Source organism: Chionomys nivalis, chromosome 9, assembly GCF_950005125.1.
Source record: "Chionomys nivalis chromosome 9, mChiNiv1.1, whole genome shotgun sequence".
NCBI lineage: Eukaryota > Metazoa > Chordata > Mammalia > Rodentia > Cricetidae > Chionomys > Chionomys nivalis.
In genome coordinates, this window is record NC_080094.1 from 32,007,408 (window position 1) to 32,034,952 (window position 27,545).

Below are 27,545 nucleotides of genomic sequence, written 5' to 3' on the forward strand. Positions count from 1 at the left end.
TCCACCTTATGAAACTTTTTCCCCCGGCGTGGTCTCACGCGCGATTTAAGGCATAGGTGTCGCCGAGCCCGGAGGCTGCGAGTCACCCGGAGTGAGGGGAGAGGCTGAGGCAGCGCGGCAGGGGGTGCAGGAAGAGGGCAGGCAAGGCGGGAAGGTGGGCTCAGGACTCCGGGAGCCGGGGGATCTAGGCGCCTCCACCGCCACTAGCGGGGAGCAGCGGGGAGGAGGGGGCCGCAGTTGGAAGAGGGGGATCCCACCATGCCCAAAGTCTTTCTGGTGAAGAGGAGGAGCCCGGGAGTCTCGGTCCGCAGCTGGGATGAGCTCCCGGATGACAAAAGGGCAGACACCTACATCCCAGGTGAGGAGCGTGGGGGCCCGGCCTGGGTGCGGGGCTCCCGGGTGGGGGCAGGGTGACCGCGGCCCTCCTGCTCGCGATCAGGGCTGACGTTCCTACCCCTTCCCCCTCTCGACTGGTGTCGTGGGGGTTCTTGCGGGAGGGGGAATCGAGGACCAGGCTGGGAAACCTGGGACGCTTGGTGCTTTCTCCCTAGACAGGGCTAATTGCCTGGCGGCGGGACCGTTGGCTGCAGCGCGGGCCGAGGTGGCCCTGGAAGTGGGTGGGAGGTACTGAGGGTTTCTTTGCCCCCTATGTCCTCTAAGCCGCACGTGAAGGTCCGCTAACCTCTCTGGAGCTAGGCAAGGCTAGGGCACACCCGCCTCCGCGGGCGCGAGAGAAAACTTGGCGCGCGGGGTTCTCCGCGGCGCATGGCCCTTGGTGCTTCGTGGGCGCCGAGGTGGCCTGAGGACCGGTCTCCCGGCACCCTAAGTTAGTTCGAGGGGCCGATCGCCCGGCTGACTCGTCTACCCTCGGGACGTCGCCCACTTGGCGAGGTGCCCAGGTCCGGGGCGGGGCGGCGGCACCGCCCGCAGGTCAAACTGCCGTGGGCGCCCGGGCGTGACGCCGCGTGTGGTTGAGTGTCGGGGTGCGGCCCCCTCCCTCCGCAGTGAGCCTGGGCTGTCTGCTCCCCGACCCCCCCGAGGACTGTCGCAGCGACGGCGGCAGTAGCAGCGGTTGCAGCAGCAGCAGCAGTAGCAGCGCCGGGGAGCCCGGAGGCACCGAGAGCAGCTCGTCCCCGCGCGCGCCGGAGCCTGAAACTCCAGAGCTCCACGACGCCGAAGGCCCCGATGGACACCTGGCAGCGATGCAGCGCCCGGTTGCCAGGTCAAAAATCAAGGTAGGGTGTCGACTCTGCCCCCGCCGCCACCTGCACCACGCCCTGGCGTCCGGCTCCGGAGCCCCGGCGCCCCTCCCTGCCGCGCCCGCCCGCGCACGGGGGCCCAGGCTCCGCACGCCGGCCGTCACTCCAGCACCTGCCCCTGGGCGGCAGCCAGGCTCCGCGCGACCTGTCCTCTGTGCCACAGTGCCCGGGTTGCCAGCATCTTAAGCGGATCCAGCCCCCAGGGTGGTGGCCCTGTCTGACGCTGGCAGTGGCCCAGCTACCCGGGTTCAGATGCCCACCTTGTCTCCAAGGCCACGCTATTAACTAGGCGACCCAAGATTTCGGGTGGAGAAGGAGCGCGACCCGAGATCTTAGACGTGATGCCCTCTGGGACGCAGTCCTTGGCACCTCGAGGTCCTGAGAGTTGTGTTTCCCTCCTTGTTTTTTGGGACACAGTGAGCCTCGCAGTCACCGCTATTCCCAGTGCCCTGGTGGTGGAGCCTGTTAGACGGGAAGCTGGTTGTGCAGGGCGCTGTAGATTTGCCTTTTCTCTCAAATCTTCAAGAATTAAATTAGTGGGTAAAAGATGAAAGGGTTCACCTGCAGATTTTTTTAAACGTTCCTACCCTAGTGGGTTGGAATGTCCCCCTCAAAAGCTATAGAAGGCAACGTCTTATCTGGATGGCCATCAGCGCCTTGTTGGGTGGAACTTCCATGACCACCTGTTCAAAGGTATCCGCTACCCCCAGGATTAAGGAATCCTGCCCCGCTGACTCAACGGCCAGTCAGAGGGGGAGGGGAGGCGGCGCGGTTTTTGCATAAATCCCGGGTCCTAGCCTGGCCGGCTATAGTGCCACCTTGTACAAAGTGAGCCATAATTCTAGGGTGCCCCAGTGTATCGGTTATCCAGGTTCCCAGGCCCATGCAGAGAGGGAAGGGTGAGCCCAAGGGTTATCCTAAGCTGGGGATAAAGAAAGCAGCCTTTTCTTTCCCCAGGGGTAGGCCGGGAAGCATTTGGTTCTGAATTAGGATTTGAGGCCAGAGCACCGGAAAGACTTGAGGATTGAGGGTGCTGCGAGCTGGGTAGGGGGGCGGGGGAGCCACGACTATACTTCGCAGAGTGCGCCGAGGTTTAGGGTGAGTGGTCCGGAGGCTTTTGGGCCAGGCGGGGTTAAGTGGGAGGGGAAAGTTTTCCTGAAGCGGATAGCTCTTGCCCTTTGGGAAATTCTACAAAGTGCCCCACTTGCATATTTATCGCCAGGCTAAAAAGACAATTGTAAGGTTGTTTGGGGAAGGACAGTAGTTCGTTAGCTTGCCCCTCCTCCATCGCCATCTCGGTAAGGAGAGAAGCCAGTCTCATGAGATTTTGGAAGATCTCTTTTCGGCCTGGGGCAGACACAAGTGTTGGAATTTTGGATTAAGGGAGTCAATAAACCCGTCATTTCCAAGATAAATTGCCTCTGTGGTGGGGGAGGGACTTGGGCGTATTTGCAGACCGTTAACAAGCAACCTGCTCCCCACACTTTTCCATTTCCTAGAGAGTTTTTATTCATTGAAAGCGGTCAGGTTCCTACCCTTCCTTTCCAGGCCAGCATTGGAGACATTTTGGTATTAGGATTGCCAAAGCCTCTGGAAATATCTGCCCTGGTATGGACAGTTTTCAAATGACTGATCAAATTGCCCACCTCTTAGCAGTGTGTGACTATTTCACCAGGATACAGAACTCAAAGAATTTCCTCTAAGAATTAGTTTCTTAGCCTGGTGGGGTGACCCATGCCTTTAGTCTCAACACTCAGGAGGCAGAGGCAGATGGATCTCTGAGTTGCAGGCCAGCCTGGTCTATATCATGGAGTTCCAAGTCAGAGAGGGCTGCATAGGATGAACCTGTTTCAAAACAAACAAACAAACAAACAAGCAAAGCTTGGGTTTTTTTTTTTTTTTTGACTGGAAAAGGAAGAAAGCCATTCAAGAATGAGAATGATCGTCCCCACCTTCTGTGTTAGACAAGCACCATATAACTGAGTTGCCTCCCCAGCCGTGTGTACGGTTTTAATGACTTGAAGACACACATTGGGCAGTGGGCTTGTAGGACCAAAGAAAGGGCAGGTTTGAGCCTGTACCCTACCCAGAGAGGATAAAAAAAAAAACCACAATAAAACATCCAGTAGCATACGTTATGTCTGCTGTGTGCAAGACAGACAAGAGATAAAACACTCCTAGTGTGTACCTTCCAGAACATGCTAGCAGTAGTGGCTACGTGTCTATGGACTGCATCTATAAGTTCTGCAGAACTGTGCAAGCTTGGGAGTTTTTCATTGTTCTGGGCTCTGGTTTCCTTACCTGTAAAATGAAGATATTTGTGCTCTTTGCCTGATGAGCAAAGGGTAAAATGCAGTGTTTGCTCGCTCACCATGACAGTCTCTGGTCCAGCAGGGGAAACACCTGCAGCCCCTCTGTAGAGGAGAATGAGGACCAAACTGGAAACGCCAGCAAAGATGTCATTGCTGAGCTGGGAAGGGTTTCTGTGGAAATGAGGGGGACTGCTCTTAGGGTGATGCGGGGGAGCCCTGTGCTTGAATAAGGAATCAATGTTCTGGAGAGCAAAGGACGGGAAATGTGCTGGTAAGGATCAGGGACAAGTTGGCAGCATAGAGCTGGAAGTGAAGCCTAGGAAAAGACAAGAGTGGTCAAAGGGCCAAGCCAAGAAGAGGGTTCCTATGTGGGCAGAGGAGTAGCTTTTGAAGGCTTCTGAGGAGGGAAGACTGGGAACATTTTACTCCTCAAAGCCACTGTGAACAACTGTGTGAGTTAAATGAATAAACAGAGTGGGGAGCCGTTAGCACTCTTGTGCCCTCACTGACTGCCCCTAGGTGAAGGTTTTGTTATTGCACTGCCCTGCACCGGGCACCTGGGGTTTGACCACCTGGTAGTGTTGGCTGTGGCGAGCGGGTCTAGGAAGAAGGCTTGGAACCAGGCTGGGAAGATGGAGCTCATCCCTGCTTGTCTGATCTTTCATTGCGGGCTTTTGGGGCAGGTTGTGACGTGATCTCTTTAAGAATTCTGTAATTTAAAAAAAAGCAGGTTGTGGTGGGGAGATGCATCCGTCTGGGGGTTCCAGTCGAGGACCTCATTTGCAGATCCCTAACTGTGGGCTAGACAAACCCTGGGCATACCGGTGCCCCCTGTCTCTTAAGTCTTACCCCAAACAAAAGTCTAGAGCGAACTTGGTGAGTTGACTCACTGGCTGGCAGGACCCTGGTGCAAGTAGGGACTAGCAGGCAAATTTCCATTCTCACCCCATCCTAATCTGTTCTCTTTTGGCCTTCCCCTCCCTTTTGAGTTCTGCAGAGTATAGCCAGGGCTGGTGGCACACGCCTTTGATCTCAGCACTGGAGGCAGAGGCAGGCTGATCTTTGTGGGTTCAAAGGCACCCTGGTCTACATATGCAATTCCAGGTCAGCCAGGGCTATAGAGTGAGACCTTGTCTCAATAAAAAAGAAAAAGTATTCCACCTTTTATTTGGCTCTGTAGTGGGTGGTGACAGTATGTGTCAAATGTGTGCCCTTTTTCCCTATCAACTTTAATTATGAAGAGTTTCAAAGACAAAAACATCTGTCACTTCGTCCCTGCCCGTCCTTACTGGCTTCTATCCCCCACCTTCCCATATAAGACTTTGAAGCGGTTTTCAGACATACTACAGTCATGTTCTACATAACTACGGGCCATACATACGGGTCCTGGGAGGTTATAATGCTGCGTGACGTCTTAGCCGGCTCAGCTTGTGTAAATACACTCGGTAATGTCCATGCCATGGCAAAATTGCCTAAGCAGGCTTTTCTCGGAATGGGTCCATCATTAAGCAATGGCTGACTATATTTCCATTATAAGTGGTTCCAAATGTGCCCCAATCACACCCACTTGAATTATGTGTTCACATTGTTAAACGGCTTGTAAATGCCTACTCGCCTCCTCCCGTTTGTTTAATCAGGTCCGTGTAATGTCCACACGCTGTGATTGACATTTGGCATGGCCTTTAGTTGCTTTTAATTTACATACTTTTTCCTCCCCATTTTTATGTACTTGCAGGTTAATTGTTGGAGCAAGGGGTCTTTTGCTTTGTAGAGGTCCCAGCAGTCTGGATTTTGCTCAGTTAGTCACCTTGGGCATTCCTCAGTCTCCGTTAACTTCAAATGGATTTTAGAGATGAGGGTGTACCATCCAGCAGGACAGTCCTTGTTAAATGTAGCTTAAGTCACATAGGATTAAAAGAGACAGTCCTTAGTGCTGCTGAATTGGCCAATTCTGGGTAGAGATTTCCCATCATAGAAAGCTGCATGGGACAGCACCGCTCTGTGTGCTTGATCAGCTATTTGGTTTTGGCTTGAACATGTCACTGTGTGTGTGAGAAGGTGAAGGGTTGGGTTCCATAAACAGGCAGTGCATGTTTGTTACCTTTCTTGGATGGTAGGAGCTGTTGATGCTTAGGGCATAAATATTTTGGCATTGCAAAATAGTGATATTCCAGTTCTATTCATTTGTTAGCTGTAGCTAACAGATATTGACCTTGAGGCCTTGCTCACGCTAATCCCATTCAGTCACACCCTAAGAGACCTCCAGAAGACATATTTCTTTGCTTTGTTTTGTTTTTAAGTTTTTCGAGACAGGGTTTCTCTGTGTAGCCTTGGCTGTCCTGTAACTAACTCTGTAAACCAGGCTGGCCTCAAACTCACAGAGATGGGTCTGCCTCTGCCTCCCAAATGCTGGAACCAAAGGCATGTGCCGCCACTACCCGGAAAAAGGCATATTTCTGTAGAGACAGAGTTTTCCCTCACATTCTGTTTGGTTTCATAGGGACAGTATATTAGGACAGTCAGATGAATACTTGATCCCTGTTTGATGTGACTGTGCACACCTATAGTCCCAGCACCCAGGCTATCTATAATCCCAGCACCTGGGAAGTTGAAGACAGTAGTCTCTGGCAAGCCAAGCTGTGTAATCACATAATTATATATATGTATATACACACATCTATCTATCTATCTATCTATCTATCTATCTATCTATCTATCTATCTATCTATCTAGATATACCTGAGCATAGTGGTGTACTCCTTTAACCCCAGCATTTAAGAAGCAAGCAAATCTATGTGAATTCAATTCAAGACCAGTCTGGTGTACTTAAGTGAGTTCTAGGACAGCCAGAGCTACACAGGGAGACCCTGTCTGAAAAAAAGGAAGAGTCGTAACAAAACCAAAAAACAAACAAACAAAAAAAACCAACAGTGAGAAGTGTTGATTCCTTTATGAATGAAGATCATCAACTTATTGACAAATTCTTCAGTGTCTTTTTTTGTTGTTTTTCGAGACAGGGTTTCTCAGTAGTTTTGGAGCCTGTCCTGTAACTCACTTTGTTGGCTTGACCTTGAACTCATGGAGATCCTCCTGCCTCTGTGCTGCGAGGATTAAAGGCGTAAATGGCCACCGCCCGGCAAACCTGGAAGTGAGGCTGGGTTTCTCTGTGTTGTCCTAGAACTCGCTGTGTAAACCAGGCTGGCCTTGAACTCACAGAGATCTGTCTGCCTGTCTCTGCCTGTACCAAGTGCTGGAATTAAATGCCTGTGCTACTACCGCCTGGCTTCTTCAGTGATCCTAATTAGTTATTTCTTAACAATTGCTTTGATCTATATTTCTGCTTAGCTTGTGTATGTGTGCAGGCCTTGGCCCACTCTGAGAGACAGTTCTCTCCTGTTAAATGGGTCCTGAGCTTGAACTCAGGGCCTCAGGCTTGGGAGAAGGCGCCTCTACCAACTGAGCCATCTTGTTGATGTTCTCTCTCTCTTTCCCTCTCTTTTAATTAACGAATATTCATAATTCTGGGTTTCAGGAAGGTATTTTCATGTTAATTATTAGTCATTTCTAAATATTGTTTTGAATCATATATTTAAATAGTTAAAACTATCATTGTACTTTTAGCTGGATAGTGGTGGCACACACCTTTAATCCCAGCACTCGGGAGGCAGAGGCAGGCGGATCTCTGTGAGTTTGAGGACAGCCAGGGCTACACAGAGAAACCATATCTCAAAAAAAAAAAAAAAAAAAAAACCTCGAATAAAATCAAAAACCAAGAAAACAGTTTACTTTTTAGAAGAGAAGGAAAACTACATGTAGGTAGAATTGTTCCCTGTCCTGTCTCCCTGGGCTTCTGAGCATCTTCCTGGCTGCACATTCAGCCAACCAAACTCCTTTAAGAACAAACTCGGCAAAGTCAGGAACATGGCCTTTTGGACTTGTATCCTCAGCGCTCAGTTAAGTGAATGACCACCAGCCTACAGAAAACAAAAATACAGACCTAGAAGGAAGAAGGCCACGACACCTAGATAGGTGTTATGTCATATGCAGGGAATAATATAGGAAGCAAGAAGAAAGGGGAAGTGTGATGAAATGCTTGATAAACTCGGGGAAATAGAGAAATATGAATGAATGAATGAATGAATGAATGAATGAATGAATGAACAAACGAACGAATTGGAGTCAGTGCTGGGACTTCAAATCAGGACATCAGACATGCTAGGCAGACACATATACCTCTAACCTCTGCCACAGTTTTTTCTTTTTTTTTTTTTTTCTTCTTTTTTTGGTTTTTCGAGACAGGGTTTCTCTGTGGCTTTGGAGCCTGTCCTGGAACTAGCTCTTGTAGACCAGGCTGGTCTCGAACTCACAGAGATTCACCTGCCTCTGCCTCCCAAGTGCTGGGATTAAAGGCATGCGCCACCACCGCCCGGCTCTGCCACAGTTTTAAATCTGAATGCAGATGAAGTGGATTTTTATTATTGGAAGAGACCTTGCAGGTTTAGTTGCAGAAAACAGAATCCGCTGCAGCTATTTTAAGTAAAGAATGGGTAATTACACGGCACTAAATGAACTAGAGACGTAGAACTCCGAGAAATGACTCAGAACCCCACAATGCAGAACCAAACCTCTGAGGCAGCTGCTGGGTTAGGGTTCTCTCTTCTGCTCCACCCTCACCCCCCAACTCCCTGCAATTTGATGCATTTGTTAATAATCCAGGGTCAGATACTTTGCTCCTGCCTACCTCTGCTCAGTTAACTCGGGGCTTAATCCACATCATTTCAGAATTGTGTAGCTGATAGAGCCCAACTTAAGCTTCAAGTCCTAGGTTTGAGGGAATTTGGGAAAAGGAGTTTGTAACCTTGCAGTCGAAGAAGGCTGGCAAAAGAGAGTTGGTGTACATATCGAGAGTAGCCATTCGGAGGCTATACTGTGGGGACTCTCATTCAGGGGAAGAACTGTAGAACGCAGAGAGTTTTCATTAAGTTCCTGACAGTTGTTAGTGGCAGGGGTCATTTCAGTGTTACAGTAGTGCCTTGCCATAGTTGACATGTAACTTGGACGCTTGCACTATTATCTGAGTCATAGGTTACGGAATATGAAGTTATTCCTCATGTGATATAAGAAACGAGGATTCATGGCCAGACCCATATCCTTGTCTTGAGGAAGATGTAGGCATAGAATTTGGGGGAAACAGACATTCAGAATCTTAATTTGGCATCTATTGACCATGTATCCACAGGTCAGTCCCATATCCTTGAATCTTGTTTTTGTTTGTATGTTTGTTTGTTTGTTTGTTCCTAGACAGGGTTTCCCTTAGTAGCCCTGATTGTCCTGAAACTCACTCTGTAGACCAGGCTGGCCCTGAACCCACCACTGCCAGGCAAGTCTTGGTTTCTTACTTATTCACAAGTCTGACTTATTTATTTTTATTCATGTGTGTGTGTGCCTGTGTGAGTTTATGTGCATAATGTGTGTACAGGTGCCCACAAAGGTCAGAAGAGGACACAGTATCATCTGGTACTGGAGTTGTAGACAGTTTGTAGGCACTAGGAACTGAACCTTGGGGTTTCTGCAAGAACAATAAATGCTCTTGATCGCTGGGTCATCTCATCTCTCTGGCTCCATTTCCATTCCCTTTATCATCTCGTCCTTTGAGGAGGTCCATTCTGTCATGTGCAGGAGTTGAGGAGCCTTAGGTAATGAATGGTACACGAACCCAGGAGTCCCAAAGGAGTTGGAGCAATGTATTTAGCATGTTTTGAGCAGGCGGGTGTAGCTGACACACATGACAGTGGAAATCTTGTCCAAGTGGCCACCAGAAAGTGACTCAGAATTCTCCGGTGGATACAGGAGCATTGATTTAGTGGCCTGATCGGTGGAAGCATCCCACGACCATAAAGGGCTGTTCCCTTCTGGGTAGGTTTTCCCTTAGAAGTTTGGCAGGCAATAATCTTAGACACCTGGGAAGTTGGTCATTCCAGCTCAGATCCTTGCCTCCCTGGATGCTGCTTGCACTTCAGATAGTCCTTACATAATGACTGGTTTGTTGTGGGTTGATTTTTTTTGTTGTTGTTTTTGTATTTTGTTTTGTTTTTGGCCACAGAGGCCTGCTTTTTAGAACTTAGTTGGAATTTGGCTTCTTTTATTAGATGAAAGCTGAGATCCAACAGAGAACAGGGCTGTGAGCAGAGACAAGCCAAGTCCTAGGCTTGGCGTCCTCTCTTTATCTTGCTCTGAATTAATTTCCAGGCTGATGTCATTTCCCAGCCTCTGTGGCAGTTTCTCTACTTCACTAATAAGCCTTGGCAAAGTGTTGACTTTAGATAAGGTGAGGCTGGGGAGAATTTCCAGAAGATCATCCTCCTGGAGACCCGAAACAGCACCTAGTAGTTAAATGCATTAATAACTTCCATTTCAACAAGCAGGGGGCTGGAGAGCTGGCTCAGTTGTTGAGAGCACTCATTGCTCTTGCAGAGGACCCAGGTTCAGTTCCCAGCATCCACAAAGTGACTTCTAACTTCCATGACTCCACTTCCAGGGCATGTGATGCCCTTTGCTGTATTCTTCAAGAGTACCAGACACACACGTGGGCAAAACATTAATAAACATAGACTAAAAAGTAAATCTAAAAACGCTTTTAAATAAGTAAATTCTTGAATTCCAAGCAGAGACAGAGGAAAAAGTAGGCTGAGTCAGTGAGAAGCCACGTAGCTGCTGCAGGAGACAGATGCCAGATGGAATTTACCAGTAGGCTACAACCACTTGGTGATACACAGATGAATAGAAATGCGTTAATTTAAGGTATAAGAGCTAGCCAATAAGAAGCATGAGCTAATAGGCCAAGCAGTGTTGTAATAATAAAAAATAAAATAAAATAATTAAATCCTTTTAAAGAACAAATGATGCTAACCCTGAGGGGAACAGAGTCTGTGCTTCTTGTACATTGCTGGGGTCAGATTCTACCACAGCTTTTTGGGTTTTTTTTGGGGGGGGGTGTCTGTTTTTTGTTGTTTCATTTTGTTTCGAGACAGGGTTTCTCTCTGTAATAGTCCTGGCTGTCCTGGAACTAGCTCTTGTAGACCAGGCTGGCCTCGAACTAACAGAGACCCTCCTGTCTCTGCCTCCTGAGTGCTGGGATTAAAGGCTTCCACCACCACCGCCCAGCTAGCCACAGAATTTTGGGTGAAGGACTCAGGGTTTATGGCTCACACTAAAGGAGAATTCTCTCTCCCATCAGAGAGAGCAAAATTGAAAAGCAGATTAAGGAACAGGGAATTTTGACCAGTTATCTTTGTGTGTGTTTGTTTTCTTGCCATGGTTAAAGTGTGTGTGTCAGGAAATGTCTTGCATGAGTTGGTTCTTCTTCCACCATTCACCGTGTGGATTCCAGGGATCAAACTCAGAATCATCGAGCTTGACTACAGCATCGTTACCCGCTGGGCCAGCCCTCTCACCCACCCTCAGATACTTTCGGTTTAGCTAGCATTATAGAAATTTGGAACCGCTCTAAGTGTAGTAAGACTTACTTTTGCTGCTGTTTTTTAAAAAATAAGTAGCTTTCTTCTCTTTAATTTTTTAATTTACTCCCAAGAGGCCAATACCATTATTCATATTTTGGGGGTGACAAAATTAAGGCAGAGAGAAGTTAAATTGCTTGCTTACATCCTCGGATTGTGGGAAGGAATGAACGTCTTGAATTTGGGAAGCCCGGAAACTGGCTCTGCTCTTAGCTTCTCACACTCCTGAGGAGACTGTGTGGTACCTCTTAGTATGTTTACATGTAGAGGAACTGATCTGGGGTTGTGGTTTGGGTTTTTCAGGACAGGGTTTATCTGTGTAGCCCTGGCTGTCCTGGAACTCACTGTATAGATCAGACTGGCCTTGAACTCAGAAATCCCCCAACTCTGCCTCCAAAGTGCTGGGATTGCACCATGCCTGTGTCCTGATCTAAGGTATTAAATAGGTATTAAATGGCATTTCATATCACACAGATGGTCAGAGCTAAAGATCTATTCAATCTCTTGGAATTTCTTGCCTCTCTATGGTTGTTTGTTGTGCCTTTGTGGGGGTGGTGCAAGCTTGTTCACGTATGTGTGGGTGCAGCCTATGGACATCAGAGAAAATCCTGGGTGTCATCTTCAGAGATGCTGTCTCTTTTCTCTGACTGTGCTGGAGGCCACCAGCTAGGCGAGACTGGAATCTCTGTCCCTGTGCTGGAGGCCACCAGCCAGGCAAGACTGGAATCCTTCTCTCTTGTCTCCCCAGCTCTGGGATTCGGTCATATTCCATGGCATCTGTCATTTTCAGGTGTTCTGAGGCTCTAACGCAAGTCTCCGTGCTTGTCAGCACTTCGCTTACTGAGCTAGCTCCCCCATCCGCCACAGTCTTTTTATAATTACCGTGGTTAAGATGTAATTTTGGTCTAAGTTTTGGTTCATGATGTAACTTTGGCATATTACCTGTAGAGCCAAGTAAAGAAATCAGAGTGGCTGCTCTGCTTTGAACACCGAGGAGAGAGAATGTTAGTTGTAAACCTGTGGAAGCATAATAAAGATGGCCCAGACAGCAGACGCAGGACCTGGGGAGGGAGGACTGGTCCAGGAATCAGTCATGTCTGCTGTGTCCTGGGGGGGGGGGACTGAGAAACATGGCACGTCGGATCTAGGGATGCAACTGCGTGGTAAGAATGGGTTCTTGATGTACAAAGACTCTACGTTCCAAAGTTAACAAGAAAAAAAAGGCAAGCAGTATGATAAAGCTGATATTCTGGAAGAAAATCTGTTTGTTGTTGATCTTTAGTGTTTTATTTTCATTTATTTATTTTTTTAAAATGTATTTATTTTATATGTATAGGAATTTTGCCTATGTGGCTGTCTGTGCACCATGCGAGTGCCTGGTACCCATATAGACCGGGAGAAGGCCTTGGATCCCCTGAGATTGGAGTTACACACAGTTGTGAGCCATTATGTGGGTGCTCGAGATTGGACCCAGGGCCTCTGGAAGAGCAGCCAGTGCTCTTAACCACCAAGCCATCTCTCCGGCCAATTTATTTTCAATTACGTGCATATGGGGATGTTGCGCGCACACACACACACACACACACACACGAGTGCGGATGCCCCCCTGGAGCTGGAATTATAGGTGGTTGTGAGTCACCTGTCAAGCATGAGTAATGGAAACTGAACTCAGGTCCTCTGCAAAAGCAGTGTGTGTTCTTAACTGCGGAGCCACCGCTCCAGCCCACTGTTACTGTTTTAGCTAATCCATTTCTTCTGTGCAAGTAAACCCAAATTGAGTAGCTAAAATAATGTATATCCTATTCTGTTTCTTTCTCTTTCTTTTTTGGGGGTTTGTTTTTCGAGACAGGGTTTCTCTGTAGCTTTGGATTAAAGGCGGGCTCCACCACCTCCCAGCTGTATAGCCCATTTTCTATATCTGTGGAGTGGCTGGGTAGTTCTTGGTGGCTTTCTCTGGAGGTTACAGACGTCCCTGCTGGACTGCTTAGGACTTAGTACATTTATTTTGAAGCCCATACTAATAGGCATAGCGTCCAGTCTCTTGCTATTTATTATAGACAAATTTTAAAGCACCACACCTGAAATACACCTACAAACCAAATACCCCTTTCCTTATGAGAAGTGGTACAGTCTGGCAGAAACTAGTTATTGACAGTGATCCTTAGCCAATTGTTTCTGTCTCTTTACTTTTTTTTTTTTAAATTCTTATTTGTTTTATGTGTAAAAGTGTTTTGCTGCATGTATGTACATAGATCATGTATGTGCCTGGTGCTCGTGGAGGCCAGAAGAAGGTGTTAGATCCCCTGGCATTGGTGTTACAGTGTGAGCCACCATGTGGGTGGGTGCTGGGACCGTCCTCCGGAAGAACAACCGGTGCTCTTAACATCTCTGAGGCATCTCTCCAGCCCTTCATTCCTTCCTTCCTTCCCTCATTTTTGAGACAGGGTCTCCTTTTGTAGCCTTGACTGTCCTGAAGCTCACCGAGTAGACTAAGCTGGCCTTGAACTCACAGAGATCCACCTGCCTGCCTCTGCCTCCCCAAGAGCTATAGATGAATAAAGGAGTGTCCCACCATACTTCAGTTGCCTCTGTCTTGTCTGGGAGTTCTTTATTCTCTGTCAGGCGACCTCTGCCCTCTGTAGCCATGTCCTTTAGAAGCCTAGAGTATTCAGTGGGTCTCCTTTAGTCTTTCTCCTTTGTCTTCAGAGCTCTCTCTTGCTTGTGGAGTAGATCTTACCCATTGAGTCCCCAAAGTGGACACTGCCCTTTTCTACGCTCCTGTGACTGCTTTCCCAGGCCCTGGCAGCTCACACTGAACCAGACAGATGGTTATTTTCCACCATTTTCTTATCTCTCCTCTCATTTCTGCTTGGCCACAGGACTTGGTTTTTCTGCCACCCTCTCTCTCCCTTGGTGTTCCACATCCCAGCAACTACGGCATCTTTTTGGGTAAAAGCTACTTTGACGGTGCTTTGACCATAGGGCCCATTGGTCACTTCAGTGCTAATGCAGACACTGGCTCCGAGCCAGTGAGAATGAATAGGAGAGGAAGCAGCCTAGGAAAGCCTGTCCTGGCATCCTACGGCCTCACTGCATCCTGAGGTCGCTCCCGGCTGCCCAGCACACTAAGTACTGCCCTTGGGCATGGAGGAATGGGAGGCAGCGGTGTGAGTGGACACGGGCTTTCTGTCCTCGGGGCCTTGAGTGGAGGAGTCCGCATGAACCCCTCAGAAGTGTGAATGTAATATGCTATCTGGAAAGGAGCGGAGCGACGTCCAGGCAGCTCTCTATACCCGGGGCGTCCACATCCTGTGGATTCAACCCATTTGAAAAGAACACAGTGTCCGTGCCAAATATGTACAGATCTTTTTCTTGTCTTTTGTCCCTATTCCTTAAATAGTACAGCCTAACACTAGTCACATAAAGTTTATGTTGGTACAAAGTTCTATAGACATCTGTTTAGGTCATGTAGATGTAGATGGGATGATACCCAAAGTCACAGTGTTTTATATCACGGGCCCAAGCACCCAAAGGATTTAGTGTCTGCACAGGATCCTGCTCCCCATTTCTGTGTCAAGAGAATAACTGAACGCTAAGGACTAGTGCCCAGCCTCATTTCTCTTTCCTCTTCCTTTTTTCCCCTCCACTAACTCCCCCATTTATTTGTTTGTTTATTTAATGCAGGGTTTCTCTGTGTAGCCCTGGCTATCCTAGAATTCACTCTGTGACCAGGCTGGCCTCGAACTCAGAGATCAACCTGCCTCTGCCACCCAAATGCTAGGATTAAAGGTGTGCACTTTAATAGCCCAGCTATTTCTTTATTTTGGTAGTACTAGGGTCGGAGCGCAGGACCAGCATGTCTAGGTGAGTGCCAGATGCCGAATTGCACCTCCATCCTTGGGCTTCCTACAGGCAGTTCTGGCAGAGCAGCTGGTCCATCTCCAGGGTCTCCGCTGGTAGCACATCTGGTCTGGTGTTTCTTTTTTTTCTTTTTCTTTTTTTTTTTTTTTTTGGTTTTTCGAAACAGGGTTTCTCTGTGGTTTTGGAGCCTGTCCTGGAACTAGCTCTTGTAGACCAGGCTGGTCTCAAACTCACAGAGATCCGCCTGCCTCTGCTTCCCAAGTACTGGGATTAAAGGCGTGCGCCACCACCGCCCGGCTCTGGTCTGGTGTTTCATATCACATCGATGGTCAGTCCGGTGTTTGTCCAGGGAGACAGCAGAGGTGGCTGAGAGAATCCTGCGCTGGGGATGGGGGACAGGCTGGAGGCTGGAATTCAGTTGTGATCTCAACTGGTGATAAAGCTCTGGAATCCTGACTCGAGTCACTTTCCCAAGTGATGGTTTTATTTGTGCACAGTTTGGGTATCTGGACCTGGGGCGTGGCCCGGCTAGGCAGTTTTCATCTGAATGGTGTTGTCTGCGACCACTCAGTTAGGTAGTGGTGATACTGGGTTGGATTGGAAGGTGCATAGCTAGCACCGTGGTGCCCCCTGCATGGGGCTCTGGCTCTCCACATGGCTAACCTGGACTCCGTCGGCTTCAGACATGGAGGCTGGCTTTTGAGAAGGAGGCAGTGAAGCTACCAGGTGTCCCGTATTCCAGAATTAACACATCATTTCTGCTCTCTGTTTAGTCATGAGCCCTGCCCTGGTTCAGGGGGAGAGAAATCATCTCCATCCTTCCTCTATTCCTTTTTCAAAATTTGAATTGCATTTATTTATTGTGTGGGGTATGCTATGGTGTGTGATAGCTTGCAGGAGTTGGCTCTCTACCTTTGCTGTGTTGGTCCCAGGGATTAAATTCAGGTCGTCAATCTTTGTCACCAAGGTTGGCAGCAAGTGCCTTTCCTCACTCAGCCACCTCTCCAGTCCTGTTTCCATTGCTTGGAGTCTGGACCAGTACTCAGAGGCACAGAGAAAAGAGCTGACTGTGTCTGCCTTTGGGAGCCCTTTCCTTCTGTTCTTCCATCCTCAGCATTTGTTCCTTCCTCATGGTGCAGGTGGATGCTGGGGTTCTAGCTACTGGGAACCTTGCTTCTCCCTTAAGGGGATGTCTTTTTCATCAGTCAGGTGATCACATGTCTGTGTCTTGTTAAAAGGCTGCTGTCACATGCCTTTAATCCCAGCACTCAGGAGGCAGAGGCAGTCAGGTCTCTGAGTTCGAGGCCAGCCTGGTCTACAGAGAGTGCTTCAGGGCAGCCAGGGCTACACAGAGAAACTCTGTCTCAAAAACAACAAAAGGCTGCTGTAAGACAGTGCAGAGATAGAAAGGAAAGATGCTGTGCAAAACCATTTCCCAGTACCGGCATCTTCACACCTTTCTCAAAGCTGAGCTTGCTTGCTTTAGAGGGAGCAGAAGCCATAGCCAGGCTCGACCTAGAGAGAACATGTCTGGTTTCCCAAATGAGACCCCTGTGATCTCACGTACTCTCTCTCTCTGCTCCCAGTTTACCACAGGCCTGTGCAATGACTCCGTGATTCACAACTGTGACCTGTGTGGCAAGAGCTTCCGCCTGCAGCGCATGCTCAACCGTCACCTCAAGTGCCACAACCAGGTAAAAAGGCACCTGTGCACCTTCTGTGGCAAGGGCTTCAACGATACCTTCGACCTAAAGAGGCACGTTCGCACACATACAGGTGAGGCTGCGCACACGACTTGTTCACTTCCGGTTCCTCTGTCATCCATCCATCCGTGTCATGTGTCTGTCTGTGTGCCCTCCCCTGCCAGTCTTGTCACCTATCACATGCGGGCCACCTCTCATGGCCTAGTTTTGCTCCTGTAAGGATGGGCACGATATACAGGTTTGAGGGAAGCCAACACAGAAAGTCTCTACTGTAACGCAGCCCCTTTAGTCTGACTGCAGAACGGGATGCTTAGGACAGGCTTCAAATATTTTGTGCCTCCTTCTTGACTCTTGCTTTATTATTGTCATTGGTTTTGTTTTGATTTTTTTTTTTAAGGTAAGGCTTTGTCACGTGACCTGGCCTTGAATTTTCCAACATCCTTCCTGGGCTTTCCAAATGCCAGGATTGAAGGTGTGCACACACACGCACTGCTGTGCCTGGCTGACCTCTTGAAGTAAGCTTGATTCAGGGCTCCTGATCCTCCTGAGGCAGCTGAACAGCTGCCCTGAGCTTCCTAATGGAGCAGGCATTTTCCTGGGGACCTCTTCCTTGGCTTCCTAACTTTTCTTTCTTCTTCTCCTCCTCTGCCTCCTCCTTCTCGGGATAGAATCAAAGCCTTGTGCATGCCAAGCAAGCATTTCCCCACTGAGATACACTGAGCCCATTTTCCAACTCAGGTAGTCTGGATTTGAGGCCTCCTCTGGTATGTTTCAGAGAGTCTGGGGGATGACTTTTTGCCTCGGTTGCAAACCTGCTGATTGGTCACAAGCTTCATTAGTTTTATCTTAGGCACATCTGGCCTCTAGGCTTCTCCACTTGAGGCCCAGTCTGTAACTTTGGCCCAGTAAGTCCTGGAGGAAAATTACAAGGATGCCACATCTCTGCTCAAAGTTCTGCAACTCCAGGAAGAGTAGATACAGGCGTCTCCAGGTAGAGTAGATGCAGGCGTCTCCAGGTAGAGTAGATGCAGGCATCTCCAGGTAGAGTAGATACAGGCTTCTCCATTTCACATGAGGTCTCTCACTATGTGGGTCTTGTCATCAAATCTCCATCAACACTATCCCATCCCATTTAAACATGACCCATGTTTTTTTTTTCTTTTTTTCTTTCTCTTTCTTTTTTCTTTTTGCTTTTTTGTTTGGTTTTGCAAAATAGGGTTTCTCTGTGTGTAGCTCTGGCTGTCCTAGAATTTGCTCTGTAGACCAGGCTGACTTAGAACTCAGAGATCTGCCTGTTTCTAATGCTGGGATTAAAAGCGTGTGCCAGCGCGCCTGTCTATGCATTTTCTTAAAATGCATAGTTTCTTCTAAACTAGGCTTTTCACTGGAATGACATATCCAGCCAGATAGTGGTGGTGGTAGTGGTGATGAATACCTTTAATCCCAGTACTTGGGAGGCAGAGGCAGGTGGGTTGAGGCCAGCCTGGTCTACAGAGCAAATTCCATGTCCAGAAAAATGCATAAATTATAGGTCTCTAGATCTAGATGCATGCAATTAAAATAAAATTTAAAAAAATCAGAGTATTCCTAGCCCTAGATGTCATTACCCTCTCACCTGCTTTCCTCCAAGGGAGTCACTATCACGAATTCTAATTAGTATATGACCGGTTTTTAGCTTGATGACATAAATGGGATCTGTACCCCTTTGAATCTGGCTATAGACCTTTTTCAGGCTCTAAAGGCTAATTTATTTATTTATACAGTCTGGAAATTGAATCCAGGGCCTTGAACATACTGGGCAATTGCGCTAACACTGAGCTGTAATCCCAGCCATTTTACCTTAAATTTTGAGAAGGTTCTCACTAAGCTGATCAGACTGGCCTTGAACTCACTGAATAGCCCTGATCAGTCTTGGACCAGGAGCTCTAGTGACTGACAGGTGCTTCCAGAAGGGGAAATACGGGGCCGTACCAGTCTGGACCACAGCCACTGGCTCGGTGTGGCTGCTGAGGCCCTGCCTTGGGACTAGTAACAATTAGATGTGGTTTAAGACTCTAGAGTTTGAAGACTTAATATGAAAAACAATCTCAAATTTTAAGTTTAAAAAATGATTAACTGAAGAAGATAATCTCTTTAGTCCCAGTACTCAGGGGGCAGAGGCAGGAACATCTCAGTGAGTTCTAGGACAACCTGGTCTACATATGGAGTCCTAAGCCAGCCAGGGAAATACAGTGAGACCCTGTTTCAAAAAAAAAAGAATGGTACCTGTTTCTGGTTGTTTTCTCACTTATGTTTTGAGACAATGTCGCCTGTAGTATAGGCTGGCCTTGAACTCTATATTCTCCTGCTTTTCCTGGGTACTGGAGTTATAGGTGTAGCCCACTATACTTGGCTCCTTCTGGAAATTTCTAAATTTTAAAGTGGTTTGCCCTGTGATTTCTATTGGATAGCACTATAATAATTGAAATTGATGAGTAGACTTTTCTAGAATTTTAATCATAACTTTTGCTTTCAAAGTATTCAACAAATAGCACTATAGAAATGACTGGATCCTATCTCCATGACCAGACTCCGGGGGAAGTATGCCTCCAAAGACTGGCTCATAAAGAGCAGCTGGGGGCTGAAAGCCATGAGTTGTCACTGATCTGGGCAGGCAACCGTGGTGCTATGGGCTGGAAGAGGAGGCCAGGCCTGTGATTGTCTCCTGGACTTTACCAACCATCAGCATGATTTCACGACAAAAACTATGTTGGAAAGTTCTCAAGTATGTTAGTTCATGTGATCCAATCTCACTGGCTCCAAAGATCGTCCTGGGATTTAGTGGAAACTTGGTCTTTGCCTTTGGATGAGTTGCGAGCATCACAGTTTGGCTACTGACTATTCTAAGTGTGTTTAAGCCAGAAACAAAGATACAGGCACTCAGCACAAACACAGCAGTCGGCTGAGTGAGGGAGTCCAAAAGGACCAAGCCATAGCATTTTAAAAACCTGGCTAGAATCCTAGGAACCTCCACGAGAGAACGGTTAGCGATGTTAAGTTCAGCAAAGACAGGAGTGGGCCATAGCGCTAACCTTGCCTCTCACCTGCCACCAACTGCATGACTTCTCATCCTGGGAGCTAGGAGGGTGTCCAAGGAAAGACTCGGAATACAAAGGAAACTTTCTGAGAAAGGTTCAGGGAAACAAGAGCCTGAAAATATCTTATGTTAATATCCAAACAGATGAAAGAAAGGATTGGGAATCCTTATTTGGGGAATGACGTCACCAAGAAAAAAGTAACCATAGGGTTCTCTGTCTCTGACCGTTTCTGTCTCTCCGCAGTCTGTGTGTGTGTCTGGAGTAGGGAGTGAGGACGTGGTGTCATTGAAACAAACCCAGTGATGCTGAGGAAAACTTCCATAGCATTAAAAAAAATGTGTTGGTAGCTGGCTGTGGTGGTACATGCCTGTAATCACTAGGGAGGTGAAGAAAGGCGCATTGAAGCTGCAGGCCAGTCTGGGCTACAAAATGAATTCTAGACAAGCAACAAACAACCTCCCCCCACAACACATACAAAACCAAACAATTCAGAACTAACAACAACAGAAAGCAGTAAATGAGTTGCAGTTTTCATTCTATGGAGTCTTGAGTCCTGCGTCCTGGAAGCTGTTCTGTATTAAAATGATGTTTGAAGTAAGGGTTCCTGGGAGAACTTGTCAAGACTGGGAAAGAGAAAAGTGTGTTAGCCTCAGCCCTACCTCAGAGGGCTCTGGAGTTTGAAAGATACCTCAGTGCTGTCCAGTGCATGGATTTGTGGAGGACCTTTCTATACCCATTTCAATCAGACAAAAACAAAAAAGAAATACTGAAAACATTTCATTCCCGGGCATTGGGAAAGTTAGTTGCTAGTGCTCAATCCTTGGAGAACGGGACATCGAGGAGCTGTTAGCTGCCAGCTCACATGGCCACTGGGGCTATGCATCAGCCCAAGAAGTTAGTCTGGGTGAGGAGCCAACACTATCTTCTGTATACTTGACAGATGATTGCTTTTGTCCAGTATCAGGGACAGGGATACAGAGGCCAGACTCACCCACATCAAGACAGAGAAGCCCTGAGCGTTAAAGGAACAAAACATGTATGTTCAGTTCACAGCCTGAGAAAAATGCCACAGATCTGCTTTTATAGAACGTTCTTTTGAATGTTCTACACTTAGGCCAGCTAGGTTACTTCTAAGAATGGCTGCCTGTTGGCAAACATGATGTGTTTGGGGGAGAGAGATCTGTGAATTTGAGTGGGCATTACTGGCCAGCCCTTACTCTCCACACCAGGTGTCCACAGCTACACTGCACAGTGTGGCTTGAGGACCAGAAGCACCTGGGAGTTGGTGGGCGCACACATTGATGCCTCAAGTGCCAGCTTGTTGTTCAGATACAGTGTTTATTGAAAGTATTTTATTTTTCTATTTGGTAAAATGAAGGTTTATGCAGCCGAAGACTTCAGATGGCATAAAAAGCTATAGCAAGTCAGCTCCCATAAATGGCTGATAAGGCCACGTACAACTGTGGGATTCTGCTAAGCCTTGGAGTGAGGGTTGGTTGGGCCTGGGAAAACCCATATTTCTCAAGGTGTGATGGCTCATGCCTGTAATCCCAGCACTCAGAGACTGAGGCAGGAGGATTACTGACATTTAATGTCAGACTGAGCATTTGTTTTTCTTGTAGAGGACCTGGGTTCAGTTCCCAACACCCGCACGGTAGCTTGCCAGAATCTGTAGCTCCAGTTCTTCGGGAGGGAGATGCTGGGAAGGGTCTGATGCCTTCTGACTTATGCAAGCACTACGCTCACATGGTACATGTACATACATGTAGGCTCATACACATAAAATAAAAATAAATACATTTTGTGGATTTTTTGGTTTGTTTTTGAGACAGGATCTATCTCACCATGTAATTCTGGCTGACCAAGAACGAACTATATAGACCAGGCTGGCCTCAAACTCCCAAGGTGTTCACGGTTATCCTCAGCTGCACAGTGAGTTTGAGGCCAACCTAGGCTACAGGAAAAAAGTAAAAAGAACCTTGAACCTCCAGATGAAGTAAGAAGCTCATGCCTTTCTTGTAGACTGAGTTCCATAGAGAGAACCTGAGGAATTCCAATTTGAGGTCAGGTCTGGGGAGGGGCTGTCCACAGGACAGGGGGCCCTCTTACCTTATCTTACATCAGGGGCTACATTGAGAGAGGCCAGAAGGCAAACAAACCACAGCCTGACTAAAGCAGAGAAGACAATGGTGTCTTTGTCTGGAGCCTTAGGAGAAGGATTGACTGGATTGGGAAAAATGCAGATCAGAAGTCTGAGGCAGGGCTGTTAGCTGAGGAAGCTCGGAATCCGCTCCCCAGCAGCCCCAGCTCGCCTGTGGAATTGCCTCCTCAACGGTTTCATTTTTAGTTTAACTTACATTTTTTTTTAGCCGAAAAGATAATATATTTGTATGGGGAAAATTGAAAATAAGATTTTTTTTTTTTAAAAAAGCCAGCCTCCAGACAGCCCTAGTTCCTTTCCGAAAGTGATCTGCCATTTGTCTTCTCTCCTGGACGTTTCTAAGGCGCGTAGCTGCTGTCAGGGGAACTAGACCTCGGGCCTTGTCTACATAGTGGGTGAACCTTATTCCTTTCCACCACGGCTGGCACAGTCCTTTTCCAGTTCCCCAATAGAAGTACTTGCTTCCATTTTCAGGTTGTCATCCCCTCCCCCCACCTCCCCCTTCTGTTTTGTTTTATTCTGACAATGCCACCATGATTTCTCTTTCTCCTTCCTTCCTTCCTTCCTTCCTTCCTTCCTTCCTTCCTTTCTTTTTTTTTTGGTTTTTTGAGACAGGGTTTCTCTGTGTAGCAGTCCTGGCTGTCCTGGAACTCTGTCTTGTAGACCAGGCTGGCCTCTGACTCACAGAGATCTGCCTGCCTCTACCTCCCGAGTGCTTGGATTAAGGGCGTGCGCCACCACCGCCCGGCCCACCATGATTTTTCTTGTGCATCCTTTGCCCACCAGTGTGAGTCTCTCTCTCGTGTAGCTTTCCTCAAATGAACTTACTAGGCCAAAGGGCAGGAACATTCTGGGTTTATGGGCATTGCCTGCTTACCTTGCTGGGAGGCCACCCTCAATGTCTCCTCCCACAGGGAGGAGTTGACAGTTGGATCAAAGTCAGGAAAGGAGCACTTGACCTGAGAAAGGGAAGCTGACAGAGAGTTCCTGTACTGAGGGATTTACCTGCAGATCTGGAATATGAGCTCAGCTCAGGGTCAGGAATAAACAACTCAGAACTCTGTTAACCCTCCCCCCAAAGACCCTTTTTTTTTTAAACTCTGTAATAAAGGCCTAGAATACAGAATTCAAAAGATCAGTCAGTGAGGGATATCTCTGCTAGTCACCTAGGGACCGCATTTTTTTTTTTTAAATCCTTTTTTCTTGTTGTGAAAGACATAATACATAAAAAACGGTGTCGCTGAAAGACAAAGGCTAAACGTTTAGGGACATGCAGCTGAGTCCTGCATGTCTTGTTTCCGCTGCATTGCTGGATTCCAAACACCTAAGCTGTATCTGAATTCACCAGGTCCTGGCCTGGGATAGTGCAGTTTGTCCTTAGACCATCCATCCTGGGTGTGAGTGCTGTCTGCATTTTGTGGGTGAGGAGACTGAGCTGTGGAGGGGTTAACAGGTTGACCGTGGACTCCGTTAATGAGTGGCAGACGTGAAGTGCCTGGCTTTTCAATGGCCTTGGACCTTGGAACTCAGGTGGGTGTCAGTAGGTTAATTATGTCTGGCAACAGATGGCGCTTTCAGTTCCCAGCCTGTTCTGACTGGGACAAGATTGGCTCTGGCTAGACAGAGGACTACGGGCCAGGTGTCACTGTTAGGGGAGGGGAGCTTAGTATGGATCCCCCCACCTTACACAAGGGAGGAATAGCAAACAGCAGTGCTCCAGGAGCGAGGAGCTAATTCCCAAGCCCTGGAAGGAGCTCTTTTGACAAGACATCTGTCTGTAGGAATGAGATTCCAGGGTCCGAAGAGGAAGCAGGAACATTGGTGCAGGCATCAGTTTTATAAGGGGATCAGTTTTATAAGGTGGACGTGTCATAACGAGAGCTATTATGGTCTGTCTCCTTCTGTGTCTACATCACGAGGCACCGAGCCTCAAAATCAGGTTCAATGCCTATAATGTACCCTCTTGGAAAAAACCTCCTAGTCAGACCCTTTCTTTACTGACCAGGTGATGCAGGACCCCCCCCCCCCAAATCTCCTAACCCTTGCTGGGTGCTCTGTCCATAGAAGACATGTGCAGATTGTGTGTTAAATTCTATGGGAAAAGTGATGGGGTTCTGCGCAGGCTCGGCCCAGTGCGGTCTGACTCTGGGAGTAGGAAGCTCCACACCTAGGGCGAGAAGCACAGAAGCATTCATTTCTTTCATATATATGTGTGTGTGTGTGTGTGTGTGTGTGTGTGTGCACGTGCGCTCGCGCGCGCAAAATAAAATATCATAGCCTTTAAAAAAAAAGCGAAATTACGTCATCTGCAGGAAGCTGGAACTGGGAATCCCCATGTGGAGAGAAATGAGTGACTCCAAAGGACAGATATTGCTTTTTTTTTCTCTTATGTGGAATCTGACTTGTTCGGTTTTTTTGTTTGGTTTTGTTTTGTTTCTGGTTTTTCGTGATGGGGTTTCTCTGTGTAGACCTGGCTGTCCTGGAACTCACTCTGTGTAGAACCAAGCTGGCCTCAAACTCAGAGATCTACCTGCCTCTGCCTCCTGAGTTCTGGGTCTAAAGACATGTTACTACTGACTGGCTTTTTCTTTCTAAGTAGAAAGTGGACCATTTGAGAAGAGGAAAGCAATGGAAAAGGATGAAAAGTAGCTAATAGTGTTAGGTGTGAATAGGATCAAAGTTTTATTTGTATGTGGAACGATTGTTTATTTATTTATTTGTGTGTGTGTGTGTGTGTGGTGTTTTTTGGAGGGGATGTTTTGCCTGCACTATGTCTGTGTAGTGCACAGCACAGGCCTGGTCTCATGGAGGCCAGGAGTGGGTGTCAGATATCCTGTGATGTGGGACCCGAACCTGGGGCCTCTGGATGAACAGTCAGTTCTCTAAGCTACTGAGCCATCTCTTCAGTGCTTGACAAGATCATAATGAGCCGGGTGGTGGTGAGGATTTCTGCAGTGCTGCCCCAAGCACCCCTCTTACCTCAGACTAAACCCAGCCCTAGCTGGGTCTGAAGAGAATTGTAGGAGTTTGTGAACCTACTCGCTCAGTCTTGGCTGTAGAGTCTCCTAGGAAACTGAGAAGTCCTTGTTCAGACCATGTGCTGAGCCATTAAATACATTTTAAAATAGATATAGTAATATGTACTCTTACCTATGTATTCCTAATTTTGTATAAAGTTTGAACAATCATAAGAAGCTCTTGACTGGACTAAAAGAGACATGTATGAGGTGAGGAAGGCCTTTTCAGATTTTTGTAAAAATATTTGTTTGTTTATTTATTATTGAGACCTGGCTTATTTAGTCACGTGACCTGGGTTGGCCTTGAACTCCAGGTTCTTCTGTCTCTACCGCCCAAGTACTGAGATAGGCATTGGTTTCTGAACCTGACTTTAATTTTAGATTTAAATGTCCTTCTACCCCTGTCTGATGGGATCTCCCTTATAGAGTAGCCCGGGCAGCCCCACGAGCTAACTGGTATTGCAGGCCATCGCTGCAAACACCATTTCGTTTGAAAAGCAAAACAACACACTGTTTGAAAAACAAAACTGAGATAATTTTTGTGTGAGCACAAACATGTGGTGGCCAGAGGTAGGCCAATGACACCAGGTGTCCTCTATCTTCTCCCTCCCTCCCTCCCCCCCTCTCTCTCTGCAATTGCCACCATGTGTTTTTGGAGGTCACAGGACAATTTATGGAACCAGTTCTTTCCTTCTGCCATATGAGTTCTGGTGTCCAAACAGATAGTCTGCGTTGGTGGCTAACTACTTTAGCCAATTACTGTGTGTCTACTTTCCACAGCCCCCTTTTCTGAGAAAGGGTCACTTGGCTTGGAACTTGCCAGTTAGGCTAGGCTGGCTGGCCAGTCAGTGCCAGGGATTCACCCATCATGCATGGATTTCTAGAAACCACAGAAGGGTTTCATAGTAGCCCAGACTGGCCTTGAACTCACAGATGTTTGCTTCTGCTTCTCAGTGCTGGGATTGAAGGTGTACGCCATTGTAAACAAATGGCATTTGCACTTTGCATGACTATGAGTTCCGAGCAAATGAGAAATGTTTCAGATTTCTTTCCCTCCCACTATGTTATTGTTATATTAAGACTTCTTCTAAAGGTCAGAGTTTTAACATTAATCAAACGGAGTTCCTTTGAACCTGTCAGCCACCACACCCATCTCTTGCTTTGTAAATACAGGTTCTAGGAATGGAGCTCAGATCTTGGGCTTGCTTACAAAGCAAGCGCTTTACCAGCTAAGCTGTCTGTCACCCCAGTCACCTACCCCTAGCTCATTTCATCTACAATGCTCTGCACCGTGTAAATGTGCTCTACACCGTCTCCAGTGACGTTCTGCACAATGCACCCTGCTTGGCTTCCTCCCTTTCGTGTCTTTCTCCCATTGCCTAACCTGTGCTTCCCGGGATGACCTCTCCAATAAACTTAATCTAGGATCTTTGTCTCAGGGTCTGTTTCCAGAAAAACCTACTGTGCATAAAATGAAAACATCGTGGTGGCTGGAGAGATGACTCAATGCTCTTCCAGAGGTCCTGAGTTCAATTCCCAGCAACTACAAGGTGGCTCACAACCATGTATAATGGGATCTGATGCCATGCAGGCATACATGCAAGTAGAGCACTCATATACATAAAATACATAAATAAATCTTAAGAAAAAGACAAAAATTAAATCATTTACATAATTTGCCTTGCCACTAAAAGAGAAACCATTAAGGCGAATGAGTAGGAAAAATATAATTCTCCCCGTGTCAAGTGTTGGGTTCTGCCTTACTGGCATCCACCTGTGTTAGGTTTGTTCGTGTCGATGCCAGGACCCTTGTAGATGGTTCTGGCCCACTTTCCTCACATTGGCAATGATCTTGGTCATGGGAAACTTTAATGGCATCATAGGAGGGTCGCTTGGGCTCAGCTCTGACCAGCTGGTGATGTGTCTGCCCCTCATCCTTGCAGGCATCCGCCCCTACAAATGTGATGTGTGTTACAAAGCCTTCACCCAGCGGTGCTCCTTGGAGTCCCACCTGAAGAAGATCCACGGCGTGCAGCAGCAGTACGCCTACAAGCAGCGTCGGGACAAACTCTATGTGTGTGAGGATTGCGGCTACACGGGCCCCACCCAGGAGGACCTGTATCTGCACGTGAACAGTGCCCATCCGGGTAGCACGTTTCTCAAAAAGACTTCCAAAAAGTTGGCGGCCCTTCTGCAGAACAAGATGACGTCCCCGCTACAGGAGAATTCTGCCCTGAGTGAGGAGGAGGAGAAAAAGTGAAGAGCAAGAGAAAGTGGAGGAGAGACGCCGGTGCCACGTTTACTCGGACTTTCAGTTCTGAGGTGTAGCTCTCCTCTGCCACGCCGGTTCTTTTTAGTGACAAATACTCAGTCCACCTCTCTTTTCTTTTGGGACATCGATGGTAAGATGCTTGCCAAAGTTGTCAATCATTCTGCCACAACAGGCCCTGTACCATGTGTCTGTTTTCTTGGTGGCTGAGATCATGTACGGGTTCTTTTGTGTGTGTGTGTGTGTGTTATGTGTATTTTTTTTTTTCTAATGGAATTCTCAGACATGAATAGAGGGGTGTTCTTAAAGAGACCATCATCTTATGGTGCCTTGAAATGCTACTCAAGCAAGGAAAATGTATATTCTTCT

General features: G+C 47.5%; 1 protein-coding gene across 1 annotated transcript; it reads left to right on the top strand.

The window, feature by feature from the left end:
* Positions 1-258: 258 nt before the first annotated feature.
* Ovol2 (ovo like zinc finger 2) lies at positions 259-27,518 on the top strand. Its single transcript, XM_057780863.1, has 4 exons — positions 259-358; positions 1,006-1,235; positions 16,536-16,725; positions 26,851-27,518. The coding sequence occupies exons 1-4, from the start codon at positions 259-261 to the stop codon at positions 27,165-27,167; spliced, it is 837 nt and encodes a 278-aa protein (XP_057636846.1). The 3' UTR covers positions 27,168-27,518.
* Positions 27,519-27,545: the final 27 nt, after the last annotated feature.